General features: G+C 42.0%; 1 protein-coding gene across 5 annotated transcripts in view; it reads right to left on the reverse strand.

Moving 5' to 3' along the window:
- Nucleotides 1–21,230, reverse strand: part of LOC124145756 (unconventional myosin-XVIIIa-like) — a 152,288-nt gene that overhangs the window by 58,422 nt on the left and 72,636 nt on the right. For all 5 annotated transcript variants that reach the window (XM_046515653.2, XM_046515654.2, XM_046515655.2 and 2 more), the window contains exons 2-17: nucleotides 16,189–16,383; nucleotides 15,659–15,835; nucleotides 14,644–14,854; nucleotides 13,238–13,380; nucleotides 12,307–12,407; nucleotides 11,435–11,495; nucleotides 10,743–10,887; nucleotides 9,992–10,133; nucleotides 8,588–8,719; nucleotides 7,872–8,064; nucleotides 7,244–7,330; nucleotides 6,418–6,562; nucleotides 5,607–5,766; nucleotides 3,741–3,924; nucleotides 1,971–2,181; nucleotides 828–925 (exon numbers count right to left, since the gene is read on the reverse strand). In XM_046515653.2, the coding sequence (XP_046371609.2) occupies nucleotides 828–925; nucleotides 1,971–2,181; nucleotides 3,741–3,924; nucleotides 5,607–5,766; nucleotides 6,418–6,562; nucleotides 7,244–7,330; nucleotides 7,872–8,064; nucleotides 8,588–8,719; nucleotides 9,992–10,133; nucleotides 10,743–10,887; nucleotides 11,435–11,495; nucleotides 12,307–12,407; nucleotides 13,238–13,380; nucleotides 14,644–14,854; nucleotides 15,659–15,835; nucleotides 16,189–16,383 (2,385 nt within the window). The remainder of the gene's footprint in view (nucleotides 1–827; nucleotides 926–1,970; nucleotides 2,182–3,740; nucleotides 3,925–5,606; nucleotides 5,767–6,417; nucleotides 6,563–7,243; nucleotides 7,331–7,871; nucleotides 8,065–8,587; nucleotides 8,720–9,991; nucleotides 10,134–10,742; nucleotides 10,888–11,434; nucleotides 11,496–12,306; nucleotides 12,408–13,237; nucleotides 13,381–14,643; nucleotides 14,855–15,658; nucleotides 15,836–16,188; nucleotides 16,384–21,230) is intronic.

The following is a 21,230-nucleotide window of genomic DNA, read 5'->3' on the forward strand; positions in this document are numbered from 1 at the left end:
TTGACATCATGAGCATCGATCCATGCAATTGGGATACAACATGCATCAACTAAGTCAGCAATTCTGACCACCCAATCCCATTAGTCAGCTCTTACGACAAGCAAAGTCGCTTTTTAAGGAAAGCATGGGTTGCTGAAGACCTATTTTACTCCAGATCTTCACGGGTCTCAAGCTATATGACAGCAGCCTGTATATATTTGAGTCTGGACCAGACATTCCAGTGACTGATATTCCAAGCAACAATCAATAATGTTGGGGAACGATGACACACAATCAACCAGACACAGAGTCTGACCACTCAATCCAGTTAGTCATCTCTTAGGTTGGTTGGTTGGTTTGTTGTTTAACGCCACACTCAGCAATATTCCAGCTATATGACGGTGGTCTGTAAATAATTGAGTCTGGACCAGACAATCCAGTGATTAATATCATGAGCATCGATCCACGCAATTGGGATCGATGACATGCATCAACCAAGTCAGCGAGCCTGACCACCCGATCCCGTTAGTCGCCTTTTACGACAAGCATAATCACCTTTTACAGCTTTTATGGGTTGCTGAAGACCTATTCTACCCCGGAATCTTCATGGGTTTCATCTCTAAGGACCAGCATAGATTGCCGGGGATCAATTTGTTACCTGCTTGTGCCAAACTTGCATCCCTACAGTTCTAACAAGACATCAATTTCAACAGTGTCATCAAGCATACTTCTGATTATCTGTACTCTCTAGTCATGAGTTATCCACACTGCATTCTCAGTAACGCTTTCAATAGCCCGGGTTACCTGCTTCAGGCCTTCAATACTGACTGTTGATTAACTTCAGTTACCTTTTTCTCATCCATATCCTTATCTGGGCGAGCATTGGGAGCAACCAGCACTTCAAACTTCTGCCTGAACTCGGAAAACTGCATATAATCTGGGAATCCTGTAAAAATAGATAATAGACTTCTATAACAGTTTACAACATCAATGCATGCTGTAGTCATGTCTAATCTCCCTTATGACTACTGTCCGATTTCTGTCATAGGAGTTATGTCCCCTTTGACTACTGTCTGATTTGTCATAGGAGTTATGTCCCCTTTGACTGTCTAATTTGTCATAGGAGTTATGTCCCCTTTGACTTCTGTCTGATTTGTCACAAGAGTTATCTCCCCCTTGACTACTGTCCGTCTTCTGTCATGAGAGTTATGTCCCCTTTGACTACTGTCTGATTTGTCACATGAGTTATCTCCCCTTTGACTACTGTCAAACTTCTCTCATGTAAGTTATGTCCCCTTTGACTGCTGTCTGCAAGCTCCTCACAGTGATAGCCTGTTCATGAGCTCTCTATACTATCGCAGCCACCAGTCTAAACTCCCCACTGTGATAGGTGACCACAACCATGCTTCGAGTTGAACTCGCAACCGACGGACTGTTATGTTCATAAACAAGCAATGACTGCCGTGACGCCGAATACACTTACGCTGATATATTATTTTCTGTGTTTGTCCCATTTGAATTTCTATTTCATTTCCACTATCATGTAATTGGTATAGTAAGAATGTAAGGGGGAATTTGGGTGATTTTCCATTCGTCTGCAATCTCGAACCAATTTGATCAAACAAACAAGAAGGTAAATTCATCTGGGAAATATGGTCAGCTGTAAACTTTTAAAAAAAATCACAATGATGGCATTACCAAAGACATAAAATTTAAAAATTCTTGTAATGGCCGCGATGTTACCGAGAGTGTGACGAATGTGTCAAGCGCTGGAAAGGAGCTTGTACTGTCTAATTCTGTCATATGAGTTACCTCCCCTTTGACTACTGTTCGACTTCAGTTCACAACTTGATGAAATGAAAATGAGAATGAAAATCTAATTTTTTGCATCACTCAAATCGCTGATAACATACTAGAAAACAAATGAAAAGACAACTTTCTATTCAGCAGAGAGGATAAATATTTCTTTTTAAAGATGATGATTTTCTTACCTTGTCTGAAAAGTCTGACAGCATCAATGATCTCAAAGCCACGAATCTGTGCTCGGACAAGTGGGACATTCAGTAGGATCTCATCATGGGAGTTTGGCTTGGTGGCGTTTGACAACGAGGACTTGAGCTCACACAAGCCGGCCGAGTGTTGCGGCACAATACAGTGCAGAAAGTGACACTTCGTCTTCCTGATGGTCTCCATCACAGAATCCTAGAAGAAAACAGTGGTCGTGATTAATGTTTAACGCCACAGTCAGCAATATTAAAGGCCATATGCAGCAACTTGTAAATTATCGAGTCTGGACCAGACAATCCACCGATCAATATTTATGAGCAATGCTCATCACCATTGGGACATGATGATAAACATATCAACCAAGTCACAGAGCCTGACCACCCAATCCGTTTAGGACCAGCAATAATAATAATAGTCCATTTGTATGGCGCATATATCCATGCATAGTGCATGCTCAAAGCGCATAACAATAAGAAGTCATTTGGAGACAGAAGGTCGAAAGATATAGGATTTGAGTTGTAAGTGAGTGAGTGAGTTGGATTTAACGCCGCTTTTAACATTATTCCAGTTATATCACGGCGTGTCAGCTTAATGTGGGAGGAAAGCCCGAAGTGATACAGGTCTAAGACGTTTACCACTTCAGTGAAACCCACGAGCACGGGTATGGTGCTGACAAACCTAGAAACATAATCGGGGCGAACCGGGATTTGAACCCACAATCATAGGTTTCTGGCGTGCCCAAGGGACGTTACTCTGCACAGCGAATCGCGGCGTCTTAGACGACTGGGCCACCCGTGCCCCCGGAAGATTTTGTACTAATAACTGGTTGAAAATAGGTGGTTCATTAAAAAATACCATGTCTAGCGTATATTTCCTGGCCAGATATATTTTATGGACATTTCTTCAGACTGTCGTAACACAATTTATATATAATATAAAACAAATATTAATAAACGTTGTTTCAACTGTATGTAAGTCAGAGAAATCCCTTCTCCCAGGTTTTGGTTGAAACTGTAAACCCTCGGGTCAGAATAGTCCTCATGCTATTCCCTCCTTTACTGGTTATACATTTCAACCAAAACGTCAGAGGTGTGTTTTCTCCTACACTTATAAACCTATTCATTGGGATCCCTATTAAGTAAGAGACTTCTTTCTATAGGCATTAAAACCTATTGCGAGGTTTTACTTTCCAGTCGGGTTAAATCTCATAAACAGGGACGTTGTAATATCCCTGGGATATTATATAATATCCAAGTGTTTTTATATAATGTCCTGGGTATTTTATTAATATAACTTCCATTCAGATTGTAACATGTAATGAAATATAAAATCAAATGAAAAATGTTTTCTTTATATTCCCGAGGAACGAACTCGCAACCTTCATATCTGGAGGTGTTGATAAGCCGCACTGGTTTTTAGAGTGTCCTTTTCAAGATCCGTACACCAGCAACAGATATTTTACGCGCGTTTCCTAAGGTTCATGGAAAGTATGTTCGAAACATAAAAATGTTGATAAATGTTGTTTTAAGTTTCTTTTTTCGGTTTATAAGCATGGAAAAACACTTTCCCTCGGTTTTGGTAGACAGAGCATGCCCTAGGGTCGTTTTTTCCCTCTCCCCAGGGCATGCTCTGTCTACAAAACCTCGTGAGCGTGTTTTCTCCAATACATAAATCGCTGTAATGATGGTGTAATTTAAAGAATTTAAGCAGTTAGTTTAAAAAAAACCATAATGATGATGGAAGCAAGGACTCACCACTTGGAACTTCATCTGTAGACAGATGGACTTCTTCTTGAGCCCAGCAGTGCCGGACATGAAGGTCCTCCTCATGCTGCCAACCCGCCTCAGTGACGTGGTTCCCTCCATCCCGACAATAGACCCACTGACCACACCGGCCACGGGCGCCTTCACGCTGGTGAACAGCGTACTCATGTTGTGTCTGAAACAGTCGTCAGTTTGAAACATGGATGTGTGCACGTGTTTGTTTTATGCACACTCAGCAATATTCAAGTTATGATGGTTCCTGTAAATAATTGAACCTGGACAGGTTAATCCAGTGATTGATATTATGAGCAACGATCCACGTATTTGGAGTATGATGACACGCCATCATCCAAGGTAACGAGCCTGGCATTTAATCTCCTCTTACGACCAGGGCCCCGTTCTACAAAGCGATCTTAGCGCTAAGACCATCATCATCCCTATACATTAGCATGGACTTATGACAGTCGAGAACAAAGCTAAGATCGCTTTGTGGAACGGGGCCAAGCAGAGGTTGCTCCTTAGCAATCCCCAGTTTGAAACAAATCTAAACAAACATTTTTGAAGTGGTCCTGAAGCAAATATTTCTGGGGTTCTAATGAATATTAAACAAGATGCTACCATAATGAGTGAGTGAGTGAGTATGGTTTTACGCCACTTTTAGCAATACTCCAGCAATATCACGGCGGGGACACAAGAAATGGGCATTACCCATTGTACCCATGTCGGGAATCGAACCCAGGTCTTCGGTGTGACGAGTGAACGCCTAAACCACTAGGCTACCTGACCGCCCCTATATAGAAAGCTATCAGCTAATTGTTTGAAGACAAAATACCAATTAAGGTTAGGTACCAAAGGCCATGTCATGTATTATGTACTGGACATCATAACCAAGGTGAATCCGAACCGAAGGCCAGCGATAGAAACTGACAGTTTTAGTCCACTAGTCCTTATAATAACATATAGCAAAACCCTTAGAAATGGCAAATTTCTATCAGTCCTTATGATACCTTAACTATTGGCCAGTTTGGCAAGGTTTGTTTGCTGCTTGATGCCGCACTCAGCAATATTCCAGCTATATGACAGCGGGCTGTAAATAATCAAATCTGGACCAGATTATCCAGTGACTGATATCATGAGCATCGATCCATGCAATGGGGATTGATGACATGCATCAACGAAGTCAGTGAGCCTGACCACCCGATCCCATTAGTTGCCTTTTATGCCAAGCATAGTCGCCTTTTACTACAAGCATGGGTTGCTGAAGATCTATTCTACCCCGGAATCTTCACGGGTCAGTTTGGCAAGGACTACAGGACCAATTTCTAATGCTGCTAAGGCAATCAGTTATGGAACAAAACAACTTAAAAACATATAATGGACCAATTGTAATGGAATGTACAGTTATAAAAACATTATTACAATTAAATGCTATGTAACAAAGATTAACCATTTTAAACTAAATCTTACAACGCTTTCTAACTACAAAATTTGAATTAATGACAGACCATTAAAACATAAAATCCTGTAAAGTTTGAAATATACCAAACATAACTCAATAAGATGGATGGTTGGATGGTTTGTTGTTTAACGCCACACTCAGCAATACTCAAGCTATATGACGGCGGTCTGTAAATAATCGAGTCAGGACCAGACAATCTAGTGATTGATATCATGAGCATCGATCCACGCACTTGGGATCGATGACATGCATCATGGGGACCACCCGATCCCGTTAGTCGCCTTTTACGACAAGCACAGACGCCTTTTACGGCAAGCATGGGTTGCTGAAGACCTATTCTACCCCGGATCTTCACGGTATAAATCAATAAGAACATTGTGTTGCTTTTGCAGCCTTACTTCTTGGAGTCCTGCAGCACAACAGTGGCGTTCCTGGAGATGGGGCTGTCCCTGCAGGACTTGAGCCAGCCGCTGGCGTTGTACTGTACGGGGTTGGTGCCCTGGAAGTGGTTCAGGATGAATGTGTGCCCAAGGGAACCCTTCCTCAACAGACTGTCACCTGAAACCAGGAACATTTGCATCGAGTGAATGTGTGCCCTAGGGAACCCATCCTTAACCTATATCGCATTTAGTTTCGTAACCCATTGGTTTCCCACTGAACCACCAGAAGCAGGTGATGAAAGGGTGTTCAATCTAACATGTCATTACTTCAGTTGTGCACATGCTGCACATTGTCTTTCTCTGGCATGCTTTCATCGAATTCCTTTCATACCAGTATGCACTGTATTGTTTCACTACAATGTATCCCAATGTCTTCTTATTCTTTCTGGTATTTCTTGCAGTTAGACTGCTAATAAGTTGGATAAAAAACCTCCTCCTCGTTCTTGACTGAAAATATAAACCCATAGCAGAGGGAAAATGGTGGAGGGCTAAAGGCCCGACCCAATGCCCTGATGCCCTGGACTAACATTCTCAGTCAAGACCAGGAGGAGGTTTTTATGCTTTACCAGCGGTAGAAACTAACAGTTTTAGTCCACTAGTCCTTATAATGATAACATATAGCAAAACCATTCAAAAGGGCAAATTTCTACTAGTCCTTATGATACCTTAACTATTGGCCAGTTTGGCAAGGACTACAGGACTAGTGCCAATTTCTAACGCTGTTTACTTCTAACCTGGTGTCTTCATGGAAATGGTGACTGTAACTTACGTCTGACAGGTTGCTCTCCATGTTGGGAGAAGAATCGCTCCATGAAGCTGTCTTCTGTGGCGCCAGGGAAGATGGCCTCCTCGTCCAGTATCCATAGCAACCCTTTCTTCTCAGCATCCCGTAGGTCCTGGGTGGAAGTGCGTACCTGGGAACATAAAATTTAACTGCTACACAAATACACCAACACTTATCACCAGTTAGGATGAGGGGATTCTACTTTGGAATTGATTACCGCTTAAAACTTAAGTCAGAAGTAACATAAAGCTTTACCATCTTAGTTTGTAAGTGAGTGAGTGAGTATGGTTTTACGCCACTTTTAGCAATATTCCAGCAATATCACGTCGGGGGACACCAGAAATGGGCTTCACACATTGTACCCATGTCGGGAATCGAACCCGGGTCTTCGGCGTGACGAGCGAACGCTTTAACCACTAGGCTACCCGACCTTCTAGTTTGTAAATAATGGAGTCAGCATCAGAAAAAAACGGTGGCTGATGGCAGGAACAACAATCCACTTCACTGAGATACAACCACACCATAAACCAAGCTAAATTTGTCATCAGATCCCAAACCTGATTCAGCTTTTATTAAGAAAAAGGGCTGCAGGGGACTACACATTTTATCACAGAATCTTAAAATTCCCCACATAATTCACATTTTATAACTATCAAAGCAACAAGTGACTCTGCAAAAGCACTCCCTTCCCCAATCAAAAACACCAAACACTTCCGTCTCCCCAAACTGTATCAGCCCATGTTCCAAGGGACATAACTCCTTAACAGCTTGATAACTTCCAAAGTCATGTGACAATTCCTTCAAGTCTTACCGTGCCCTGCTGTGGAGCTTTGTCTATGAGTGACACGAGTGCTGCTGGGCTGTTGGTCACAAACTCAAAGTCGCAGTCAATGTTTTCCTGAAAACATATGGAGGATAATTACTTGATGATCATAGGTATAAGATGACATATCTACGGTATTCGCTGAAATTAGGGTTGTTTTGTTTGTTGTGTAACGCCGCACTTAGCAATATTCCAGCCTTATGACAGCGGTCTGTAAATAATCAAGTCTGTACAAGACAATCAAGTGAATGATATCATGAGCATTGATCCACTCAATTGGGATACAATGACATGCATCAACCAAGTCAGCGAACCTGACCACCCGATCCCATTAGTCGCCTCTTATGACAAGCATAGTCGCCTTTTAAGGCAAGCATGGGTTGCTGAAGACCTATTCTACCCCGGAATCTTCACGGGTTTCATCTCTTAGGACCAGCATAGATTGCCGGGGATCAATTCTCACCTGCTTGTGCCAAACTTGCATCCCTACAGTTCTAACAAGACATCAATTTCAACCAATTTGACCTCACAGCCTACAAGCCAATTCAACTTGTTAAGGCATACCTTCTGGGTACACATGTAACCTTGACCTTGACCTTGACCTGCCGTGACCCACCTGTGCGTATCTGTCCTGCTGCTGGGTGAAGGACAGGTCGTGGAAGAACAGCTGCAGCCTCTCCTGGGCGTAGTTGTTGCAGAGGTCCTCGAACGATGCCCCACTCTGCCGCCCACAGGTCAACGGGTTCTGGAAGCCTGGTGCATCCACCACTGTGATGGAGAACTGTGTCCGTACGTTGGAAGACAGAGATCTGGGAATATAGGAGAGCGTTCAGTTTTTTCGGATTCTCACACGGAATCCCATTGGGGAGTTAAACCAGAAGAATGGATGAAACTGCATGAGATTTGCTTGAGAAACAGTGCATTGAAGCTATACAGAAGGTAGTACTTAATTCCATAAGCCAACTCTGTTTTCATTGATACTACAGCATGTAAACTGATACTTAAAGACATAGAAGAAAAGAACACACTGCCAATTCCTTCCCTTTACCCATGGGGGCACAGGTGGCCCAGTCGTCTAAGGCACTGCGATTTGCTGTGCAGAGTTGCGTCCCTTGGGCACGCCAGAAACCTATGGTTGTGGGTTCGAATCCCAAATCACACTGATTATGTTTCTAGGTTCCTCAGCACCATACCCCTGATCGTGGGATTCACCGAAGGGGTCAACGTCTGAGACCTGCATCACTTCCTCATTAAGCTGACATGCTGCGATTAACTGCAATACTGTTAAAAGCGGCTTTAAACCCAACTCACTCACTCACTCACTTCCCTTACCTGTTGATGAGAGACACCACAGCGTTGAAGACATCAGAGTACAGTCCTACAACAAAGGCCTCTAGATGTTCCAAAGGTGAAGCTCCAGAGTCCGAACTCAGGTTACCCGACTTTTCAGACCCTGGTCCAACCCTGCAATACCAGACAATTTGAGAGATTCTAATCCAAGTCAACAGAGACATTTACAAAACATATTTTTTTTTTGTGGAAATGAACAAGTATAGGCCCATCGGCTCACACAGTGTGCTCTTATTTTGCAAGGCATCAAGTCATCAGAGTTGTCTCCCCTACCTCATACATTTTGTTCAAGTGGGAAATACATAAATATACATTGATTAATGTCTGTTCATATGGAAGTAGCATGAAGTAAAACTCAAATTTGGCCTACCGTATTCAACGTAATTAGCACCCAGGGCACTCTCAAAATTAGAAATAGGGGGCTCTTATTAGAATATAATTTTGGTGAGAAACAAAAACAGAGTTGAAAGATTGTAAATTTCGTGGTTTATGCTGTCAGACTGAAATGATACAAAAGAAAAGTCTGTGCGTAATTGAGCGACAGATATATTTTCCAGAATTTAATTGCCAATAATTAAGGGTGCATATAACACACGAGTACGTATTATACATGAATAAATAAGTTGTGTGTACATTGATCAATCGGAAGGGGTTCTTTTTGGGACTGTTCACGAGCCAATATATTAGCAAATATCCCCATGGGCGCTTATTAAAGCAGGGCGCTTATTATATCGAATATGGTAATCATAATTTCTTTCAGCAGGATTAGTTACTGTTTTCCACTCATAAGTATACTCACTATTAATTGTAAGACGTTCTAAATCAAAGGCCTAATGGAAGCAACACATAAACTTCAAAGCTCCTTCCCAGCGAGTGACAACTTTGTAACACTCTCGGTAACATCACTACTGCCACCAGTGTGGGCGCGGCCATTACAAGAATCTTAAAATTTGCCCTCTAACCCCAAATGTAGTAACATTTATACTTTTGTTTAAGTCTTTGGTAATGCCAATACAGTTATTTTTTAAAAGGTTTATGACTGACCATATTTCACAGGTTCAAAATTGCAGATGAACAGAGAAAATCACTCGAATCCCTCCTTACATACTTTCTATACCAATAAAATGAAAGTTAAAATGAAATAGAAAGTCAAATTGACAAACAAAGAAAATAATTTAGTTAGGGAAAGAGTATTCGGCGTCACGGCCGTCATCGCTTGTTTGTAAGCATAACGGTCCGATGGTTGCGAGTTCAACTCCAAGCATGGTTGTGACCACATATCACAGTAGGGAGTTTTGACTAATGGCAGTGATAGTATAGAGAGCTCCGCGAACGGGCTATCGCTGTGAGGAGCTTGATGAACTTCCTGGAGTTGTCTGCCCTTACCTCATGGAGGTGCTGCGTGTGAGAGTGGAGGTGCCGGACATGGTGAAGATGGACCTGGCCAGTTCCTCCACCGTGGTCCCCAGCAGGGAGGCTGCCTTCTGTGCTGCGGCCGGCTTGTTGAACTGAGACTTGTTGTTGCTTCCTGAAATGAGGAACACATTCAGCAATGGCTTCTCAATGAGAAATTTGGTAAAACGGAAATCTTGTTTTATCCTTTGTTTACAATGGGTTTAGTTTCACGTGCAGCGAAGCCCTATGGATAACTAGTGATACGGTCATTCTGAAGTGTTTGTTTGTTTGTTTATTGTTTAATGCAGCACTCAGCAATATTCCAGCTATATGATGGTGGTCTGTCAATAATCAAGCCTGGACCCGACAACCCAGTGATTGATATCATGAGCATCGATCCGTGCAATAGGGATACCTTGACATGTATCTACCAAGTCAGCAAGCCTGGCTATCCGATCCTGCTAGTTGCCTCTTACGACAAGCATGGGTTGCTGAAGATAATTCTAACCAGGATCTTCACGGCTCCATTCTGAGGCGTAAAGATATACTCCTCACTGTAGCAGTTGTCCAAGCGTAGCTTTATAATTATACAAAAGAATCCTTAAATCACACTGAAAGGCTTTTAGAATCAGCGCAATTGTTAACAATCACTAGAAAAATCTGTTCTGGTCACGTGATATGCAGTCTGTCGCTAGTGTAAGACATTTTCGTCACATCGCAGAGTGTGTCCCGGTCATCTCACCTTTTGTCGCTCCTGCCACTCCTAGATGGAAAATGGCCGCCAGCACGGAGAAGATGGCTTTGGACTCATCGTCTGAGACCCCAATGGTCTGGAGGGCGTGGATGACTTTCCCCCACTGAAGGCTAGCCTTCTGCCGGTCATCGGGCTGGAGAGAGAAAAAAATAAAAACACTGCAGAAATATCTAAATTAATACAAACAGGTTGATAGCAACAACCACTTGTTAGACTGTCAACATGGAAAAGATGGAACGTATGTACCTCGATATGTACCGTATCATGACACAAGTGTCGCCATATTTATCGATATACTAGGAAGGCGTATCGTGTCAGGGTCAAGTAATTTAAAGTCAATCATTTAAAATTAGATATCAGCCAATCCTGACCAGTGACCATTCGCCACACATCCTGTTTTGAAGCAATGATGGCAAATGTGAAAACAAGGCAGCATGACCCCTGTATATCACATGGTGGAAATACATTATCATCTTGTCTCTGTACTCAGGTAATATAAAATTATTCAAATACATACCCTTAAAAGACATGTAGACATCTGAAAATTTACAAATGTTTATCTGTCCAAGGGCATGCTCGTATTTCAAACCCTTGTAAATTTTGAAATCTAAGACCCTACCAAAACAACCAAAAGAAATGCATGTGAAACGCTCTATGATGAAGTAGTCATCACTCCTTACCTTCTGAAGTGGTGTCATGAATAGGTTGTGTTCATTCAACACTTGAAGCTGAAGTTCATTCCTGAAAAGAGAACAATCATGATGGATAGTAGTCCATATTCCGGGCTGCAAGATATCCTGTGATTGCAGATGTCATAATCACGTGACACAGAACACAGGATAAGTGACACAGGACACAGGACACAGGACTCGTGACACAGGACTCGTGACACAGGACACATGATACAGGACACGTGACACAGGACACAGGACACAGGGCACAGGACACATGACACAGGACTTGTGACAAAGGACTCGTGACACAGGACTCGTGACACAGGACACATGATACAGGACACGTGACACAGGACACAGGACACAGGACAAAGGACAAGTGACACAGGACACGTGACCTGGCTAGAAACATTGCCACATGTCTGCACACCGCTCTGTCTGCACAATGACCTGTGAGTAACCGGCTGGTAATCGGGGATGAAGACTTCATGGGTTTATGGGGATGTCAGCATGACATGGAACTGGAGGTTTGTTTGTTTGTTTGCTGCTTGATGCCGCACTCAGCAATATTCCAGCTATATGACAGCGGGCTGTAAATAATGAAATCTGGACCAGAATATCCAGTGATTGACATCATGAGCATCGATCCACGCAATTGGGATACGATGACATGCATCAACCAAGTCAGCGAGCCTGACCACTCGCCCATTAGTCGCAACTTCCGACAAGCATAGTCGCCTTTTACGGCAAGCATGGGTTCAGTGGGATCTTCATGGGTACAGTGGGAAATGGAACCCAGGTCTCGAGTGAGGAATGAAAGCCTCAACCACTAAGCAATCCCCCTAATGAACCAGGAAGAGATGACAATATACACCCACCTCAGCTGTGCTTCCACCCCAGCCAACATGTAGTAGAACACGTGGAAGGTTGGTTCCCCCTCTGGACGACGCACAATGCGGTTCTTCTCAAACATCAGCACCTGAACACACAGACATGATAAATACCTTGATAAATGGTGAGTGAGTTGGGATAATGCCTCTTCGAATAGTATTTTTGTTTTATCACAGTGTGTCAGGCAGTGTTTGAAATAAAGTAAATCACTAGGCTGCCATCAGGACCCACAGACTCCCCAGGGAGATGAGAATGAAAATCGAGTATGCGCTGATCCGTTGACCGAGTTAATAGTGTAGCACTTTGTGCATGCATTAGGATGTAGATTTGGTGCACTTTGGATATACACATTATTTTTATTATCAAACTTCATGATGAATATTAATGAGAATGAACAATTAACCTAATTTCATAGATATCCACATGAAAAGGCCACCAGACAATAGACTCCATTTTTGTGTCCAGAATCAGTCTATCCTTAGGTCAAAATATATACAACTCAAAAGAAGTAAAAGAACACCCACTTTTTCAAATGACTATAGTTATTCTGACCATGACTGGATTAACTATAGTCATATGAAAAAATTGTCTCTTCTTAACTTCTTGTGTTGTTTACATCAACAGCGAAGAATGTATTTTGTATTTTGAAATTGGTACGAAGCTAAAAGACTCAATATCCCAGGGTTAGAAACTAACAGTTTTTGTCCACTAGTCCTTATAATGATAACAAATGGGCCAATTTCTACTAGTCCTTAGGATACCTTTACTATTGGGCCGTTTGGTAAGGACTACAGGACTAGTGCCAATTTCAAATGCTGATATCCATTAGGTTGTAAGCTGACCACACAACAATCACTGTCCAGCTAAAGGGGCGTAACAATGCCCTTGACCGTCACCCAACTGGACACTATCTCCTACCTGTATTGATGCGGAGTTGATCTGGCCGGAGTGGTCGAAGTCCAGCGTAGTGATCTGTGTGTAGCGACTGGCGTTAGTGTTGAGCAGAGTGCGACTGTTGCCGAAAGATTCCATGAGTGACATAATGGCGGTCAACTTGTCCACTACAAACAGATGGTATATATTTAAATGTTAGAGATCCAACGTAATCTTGTCAACTTGTCACTCCATTAACTCAACATGAAGTATGTAAGCATAGCTCGGATACTATACTATAGTCGTTCTTGTTTTATTTAACGCCGCACTCAACATGACTGCGGCTGGTAAATAATTAAATTTTCTTATTGTTCATTGTAATTCCTGCATTCTGATTAGCTGAACTGGTCACGCGTTATTGCATTCATTTTCAAATGAATGTAAAAAATTAAGACATGCCCACCGAAGCGAACTACTTTTATTACTACAGAATGTCTGGGAATCCCAATATTACGAGAGAGAGAATACCCTTTCTGCTCACATTTAGCAAAATTCATGCATATTCATTGTCCAAATGACCTTTTGAGACTGAGGGTCGAGGAGGAAGGGAACAGCAGACGTGCAGGCCCGCTCACCTGGTTTTTTTCCGCTCGAAGGGTTCCACAAATTTTGTGTTTCATTTCTAACCTGCATTTTTCCAACTGTGTCTTCCCGTTCTCAGGGAACACAGTGTTTGAATCTGGCGGTAACTACGTGGATTCATACAGTTTGCACATCAGTTTTCAATTCATACTTAAATGAACCGAAAAAAAATTCCAGTCAATCCTAAAATAATCAACTCTGCACGAGACAATGAAGTGATTGATGTTGTGAACAATGCTCGAAGCTGTCAGGGTACGGAGACAGACTATCAACCAAGTCACCAAGTCTGACCACCCAATCCTCTAAATCGCCTCTTAAGGCCAGCACAGTTTGCTGTGGACCAATTCAAACCCAGAATCCACACAAGAGCATGGCAATGTGATGTTGTTTGTTTGTTTGTTTGTTGTTTAACGCCGCACTCAGACAATCCAGCGATTGACATCATGAGCATCGATCAATGCAATTGGGATCGATGACATGCATCAACCAAGTCAGCGAGCCTGACCACCCAATCCCGTAAGTCGCCTTTTACAACAAGCACAGTCACATTTCACAGCAAAGCATGAGTTGCTTAAGATCTTTTCTACCCCGAATGAGATAGTATTAAACCAACTTCAAGGCTTGATAATTATATTTTACGGCAAGTATGGGTTGCTGAAGACCAATTCTATCCCGGAATCTTCATGGGTCTGGCAATGTGAAAGAAATGCAACAGGCTGTAATAATCTTAGCACTAAGATCCTTGGGCAACAGGCCTGAAAACAAAACTCACCATTCAGGATGTTGTAGATGCTGAACACAAAACTCACCATTCAGGATGTTGTAGATGCTGCCGGCTGACAAGGTGAGATAATGAAGGATATGTTTGGCGTTGATAGTTTTCCCGCCGCCACTGCGGCCCATGGTGATAATGGACTGGTCCCTGCGCGAACTCAACATCTCCCGATAGGCGATCTGGGCCATGGAGAACACATGAGGGGGCATGTCCTCCTGCTTGCACCCCTTGAACATCTGGACCACCTGCAGGATGAACAACATATATATTGTGAGTAAGCCCAGATTTTTAAAAATATTTTTGTTACAAATCTCCCAAAAAAATTGCCGAAAATTAAAATTTGAAAAGAAGAAGAAGAAAAAGCAGTGTGTTTTTTCCACCAACCAGAAATAAGTAAATTGGTTTTTTAAAAAACTCATTTACAATCGCTATCAATAAATATACATTATTTAAACAACTATAATTAAAAACGGTGGAATATATACAGGGTTAGAAACTAACAGTTTTTGTCCACTAGTCCTTTTAATGATAACATATAGCAAAACCCTTAAAATGGGCCAATTTCTACTAGTCCTTAGGATACCTTTACTATTGGGCAGTTTGGTAAGGACTACAGGACTAGTGCCAATTTCTAACGCTGATATATCTTTAAAAAAGTTACAAACACAACGGATGTCGACAAATCAAGAGAGGAAATGAAAAAAATAGTTGAAATCGAAATGAAATTATTATTTCAAAATTTGACCCGAAAGTTTAGGCCAAAACTCAGAACACCCCCAACCCACCCCTCACCCCCACCCCCAGCCCCACTAACAAAACAGTCTGACCTAAGTATACATTGTTTCATACTTCTGTCGCCTATATTCCAGCTATATCACAGAAGCATGCACAGTGCTCAAATGTAAGGATAGTTGGGGTCCTTTTGAGGTTTGCTTGTATGGCATTTGAATCTTGGGACTAGGTCGCTGGAGACCAAATGTAACCCGGAATCCCCACAGGGGTCCCCAGTAAGTACGGGACACTGCGGCACCGATGGTGTTGTGACCAACCTTGTCTGAATACAGAGGCAGCTGCTGCATGGGGTTCAGGATGATGAGGGAGGGGCCGCCGTAGGTGTGGATGAGGTTCCCAGCATATCTCTGTCTCAGCGTGTGCAGGGCACTCGACTCGTTCAGGTAACGCAGCGACGCCAGGTCTTCAGCGCGGTCAAACTGAGGAGGGTTTGCCTGAAACCAACAAATTCTTACAAATTATTCTCTAAAGAAAACGACATGTGATTACAAAATCGTGTTGGACGAAAAGCTGTCAGTATGAAACTGAAAATCAGGCCTTCGAATAAAACACTGTTTTTCATTTGTTTCGCATGATATCCAAGGAACATTATTTGAAGCTTTATTTGTTTTCAATACTTTAAAAATATTACCAAAAAGCTATTGCTTTTGTTCATCATGAGGCCAAAACAGAAAATGTTTCAAGAGAAGATAGGGCCATGACCAGTAGATCCAAACACACAGACTTGTTGCAACTTAGACCACAGGGCCACCCTATCCCTGTCATCACAAACAAGTCTTCAACTTACCTTTTCAACATCGTCCTCATCCACTTCCAACACATCTCCCGAACTTTCAACCTTGACCTTGACCTTTCCTTCAGGAAGTGACCCTGGGTCTGCTTTGAGGAGGTGTGAGGCTGCAAATCCCCCCTTGTGGACGAGCCAGACCTTCTCTGTGTCCATCCAGGCCTTCTCAGTGTTGACTTCATCCTCAGATTTGGCCTGCAACAAGACACACAGGAGTCAAACTCAGGACTAGGGAGCACCTGGAGCACTACTGAGACACAAACACCCCATACAAGGTGCAAATGTGGGAACAGTTATCATTTGTTTTGTTTGTCTGCTTGTTTTCAACGATAACTCTGCAATATTCAACCTGTAAACAATCAAGTGTTGACCAGACAATCCAGCAGTCAATGACATCTTGCACATCGATCTACGCAATTTGGACATGGGGACATGCTTCAACAAAGTAAGCAATCTTACAACAAGCATGGGTTGCTGAAGACCAATACTTTCACAGTTGTTGCAGAAACAGAGAAACAGAAGCAAGAAAACAAGGTGAACAACAATCAGTGTTCGAAATAATTTCCTGACCAACTGCCCGTGGCTGGTAACTTTTCTGTTCGGGTTGCATGAAATTTTCCCTCATCTGCCCAACTGTCTGACAGATAATTTTAAGACCACTTACGTATTCAGTTTAATAATAAACTTTTCAAGATTCTCAAGTAATTGTTTATATTATTCTACAGAATCAAGATGAGATAAGTTTATTTTTCTTATTTTTTGTGACATTAAAGTACCGTATTCGACGTAATAAGCGCGCAGGGTGCTCTCAAAATTAGAAATAGGGGGCTCTTATTAGAATATTACTTTGGTGAAAAAAAAACAGAGTTGAAAGATAATTTTCATGGTTTATGCTGACAGCCTGAAATGTTTATGTACGACAGATATATTTTTCCAGAATTTAATTGCCCATAATTAAGGGTGCATATAGCACACGAGTGCGTATTATACACGAATAAATAAGTCTTGTGTACATTGATCAATCGGAAGGGGTGCCAATTGTTCGATAGCCAATATATTAGCAAATATCGCCGTGGGTGCTTATTAGAGCGGGGCGCTTATTACGTCGAATACGGTATTTATAATGTCTGAATGAGGGCAGGTAACTTTGAAGATGGGCAGGCAACATTTATCCAATGCTGTTCGCACTCATCAAACACAAGGGCGGTATTTACTGAACCATGCAAGGATTTTTTGGTTTGGTTTGTTGTTTAACGCCACACTCAGCGATATTCCAGCTATATGACGGCGGTCTGTAAATAATCGAGTCTGGACCAGACAATCCAGTGATTAATATCATGAGCATCGATCCACGCAATTGGGATCGATGACATGCATCAACCAAGTCAGCAAGCCTGACCACCCGATCCCGTTAGTCGCCTTTTACGACAAGCATAGTCGCCTTTTACGGCAAGCATGGGCTGCTGAAGACCTATTCTACCCTGGAATCTTCATGGGTCGAACCATGCAAGGAGCCTGGGTCAGATGCCCGAGAAGAGGATGCATATTTATCACAACCATCAGCAAAAGCCTATTTCCAACTCACTAAGCCTTTATCAAGTAGTAACAAGATAACTGATACTCCAGCCCAAACTGACACTCCATGCAACAAGACAGAGACTGCCATGCAAACATTAACCAAGCAGGGACTCCATGTCCTGCAGACAAATCTACCATGAGGTCACCATGACCTTACTCACAACTGAAGGTTACCTGAAGTGACATGGGAAGTCTTCAACAAGCTAACACAAGTACCATGGACACCTCCTTGGAAGATCCAGATCAGCCTTTATCTCGGAAGGAAATCAACGCCCCCATCAACAATCATCTCCATGAAACAGACCACCCATCTACACTATAGATAGTGACACTGATGCTGGGCCAAGTACTAACTGTGGAAAATCAATTCTTTCCCCCTGTATGATGACATAGGCCCATCAATGGAGCAATGGGGGAAAACATGAAAGTGAGTGAGTTGGATTTAACGCCGCTTTTAACAGTATTCCAGTAACATCACGGCGTGTCAGCTTAATGTGGGAGTGAGTGAGGGAGTGAGTGAGTTGGGTTTAACGCCGCTTTTAACAGTATTCCAGTTATATCACGGTGTGTCAGCTTAATGTGGGAGGAAAGCCTGAAGTGATGCAGGTCTCAGACGTTTACTACTTCGGGGAAACCCACGAGCACGGGTATGGTGCTGACAAACCTCGAAACATAGTCGGGGCGAACCGGGATTCGAACCCACAATCATAGGTTTCTGGCATGCCAAAGGGATGCAACTCTGCACAGCGAATCTCGGCGCCTTAGACGACTGGGCCATCATGAAAGTAAAATATTGTGACATGATAGACCGTCTGTGTCATGAAAGGTATGGCAATTGACACTTTAAAGGAATGTATGATCTGAGGAAGTGAGAGAAGTTTAAGTTTAATGCCACAGTCAGCAAATTACTGCTCAATCATGGCATCCTATGAATAATTGAGACAGGGCAAGTCAACCCTGAGTGCATGATAGGGGTGACTTTTGGGGCTTTTTTCACTATAGTCTGGAAGGTAATTTAAGGTACCGACGTTTACTACAATATCTGAAAACTATCGGACCTACTCCAGTCAAAGTTGGTATGAGATTATTTAACAGTCATACATAACTGGATATTACATTTAAAGACAATTGGTGCATGAATAAAAAATCTGTCTATTTAGCTATCACTATATTTCATCAACAACCAGACCTGTTCGTCACGGGTGGAACGAATATTCATTGTAACAGCCATCTGCATAATGCTACCCCTGCGTCACAGGGCCATATGACACAGTTGAACCAATCAACTCAACTCGAAAGGGTGCATGGGAATCCCGCACGTTGTGACGCCGAACGCCAACACCTTATTCGTGCGTGCGTGATTCCCGTGCACCCTTTCGAGTTGAGTTGATTGGTTCAACTGTGTCATAAACGTCGGTACCTTAAATTACCTTCCAGACTATATGTGATTTTACTCTGATAGCATTGCGATAGTATTATTTGTGTTGTTTGTTGGTTTGTTGTTTAACGCTGCGTTCAGCAATATTCCAGCTATAAGACAGCGGTGTGTAAATAATCAAGTCTTGACCAGACGATCCAGTGATTGACATCATGAGCATCGATCCACGCATTTGGGATACCATCACATGCATCAACCAAGTCAGCGAGCCTGACCACCTGATCCCGTTAGTCGCCTCTCACAACAAGCATAGTCGCATTTTACAGCAAGCATGAGTTGCTGAAGACCTTTTCTACCCCGAATGAGATAGTATTAAACCAACTTCATGGCTTGATAATTATATTAAACAATATAATAGAAACGAATAAAGTATTGCCGACAATGTCAAAGTCGGCCATTCCCCTCTACTTGAACCAAAGGGAGGTAACTCATCTGAAGTTGTAATCCTTGTTAATCACCACAAGACAGGATTGAAACCTGACTGTAAACACTGAACTTTCCAACACATAATTTATGTTTTATCTATAACAAATAATGACTATTAAAGCTATAGATTGTTAAGCACATTATCGACAACAGGTTTTCATAATTCCACCTGATATAGTACAATCGCAGGGCAAACAATTGCAATACACTGATAGTCGGATATCCATCGTTACTCTCCTAGTGGTTGATGTCATGATGAACAATCAACACTATCTGGACCCCAACACACACAATCAGCCAGGTCACACACTGTCCCATTTCAGTCAACTGTAAAATCAACTGACAAAATTTAATCAAATAGTTTCAAAATATATTTTCTTCAATTTTGTCGAAATACCATGAAAAGTTGACTTGACTTAACAGCTGTCACGGGGCTTACATAAATTTTTTAATTTTTTAAAAGAACGATGTATGACATTTGCGGGCTGCTACAAATAATGTTACTTTCTCTCATAGTGAGTTAGGGGCGGTGGGGTAGCCTAGTGGTTAAAATGTTTGTTTGTCACGCCAAAAATCTGAGTTCGATTCCCACATGGGTACAATGTGTGAAGCCCCTTTCTGGTGTTACCATCGTGATATAGCTGGATTATTGCTAAAAGTGGTGTAAAACGATTATACTCACTCACTCACTCACTCATATTGAGCTCACACTAAATGTTCATCTTGTCATTCCAGCCACACAACGCCTACAGAACAATACCATGGATGCAATATAACCTGAAAAGTTTACAAACTTAAATAGTGCTATCACATATTTACAACAACATACCTAAAAACCTGACATCCTCAACTGACCCTTATCCTAGCAAAAACATTAGACATAAACTGACTCCTAGGAGCTCGTGTCAATTTCCAACCTCTGAAAGCTCACAAATATTTAGACCAGCATCGGTCACATTTCCAAGACATGAATATTCATAAACGATTGAAACCAAATACACTCAGAGTCAATACACAAGGAACAATACATACATAAAAACTTCAAGAAACACCATGATGTGAAACAGACACAAAATCAACACGAATCATAAATACCCAGACAACCATCCTAAACAGCCAAGAAATGAACGGAAGTGACGGCTGTCGCTCCAACCCCTCCGACTGGACACAAAGTCTGATTATGAAAATCAATTGTTGAAATAATGGGGGTTTGACACTGAGGGAGTGCAGCTGCCCTAACATCCAGCACCATCAACACACCCTCTGCCCGGCAACACACATAACTGGCCATGCTGATTAATTACACAAATTATTCAACTGGGACTTTCATGGAATTTCAAAATAGCCTCAAAATGAAATTAACTTCAAAACCTCACACTGAGAACTGCGTTTTTAGACCACACTTTTATATTTTATAATCTTCAGATATACTGAACATAAAAAGTTAGGGATCATGAATATTTGGGGGATATTTTTGTGTAGTAAAGAAAAAGCTCACAATTTCATAAAAATATTCCAAAAAATATTCATGAAAAAGATAGGGATCATGAATATTTTGGGGGATATTTTTGTGTAATGAAGACTAAGCACACTATTTCAT

Source organism: Haliotis rufescens, unplaced genomic scaffold (genome assembly GCF_023055435.1).
Source record: "Haliotis rufescens isolate VD_foot unplaced genomic scaffold, xgHalRufe1.0.p SCAF_21, whole genome shotgun sequence".
Lineage (NCBI taxonomy): Eukaryota > Metazoa > Mollusca > Gastropoda > Lepetellida > Haliotidae > Haliotis > Haliotis rufescens.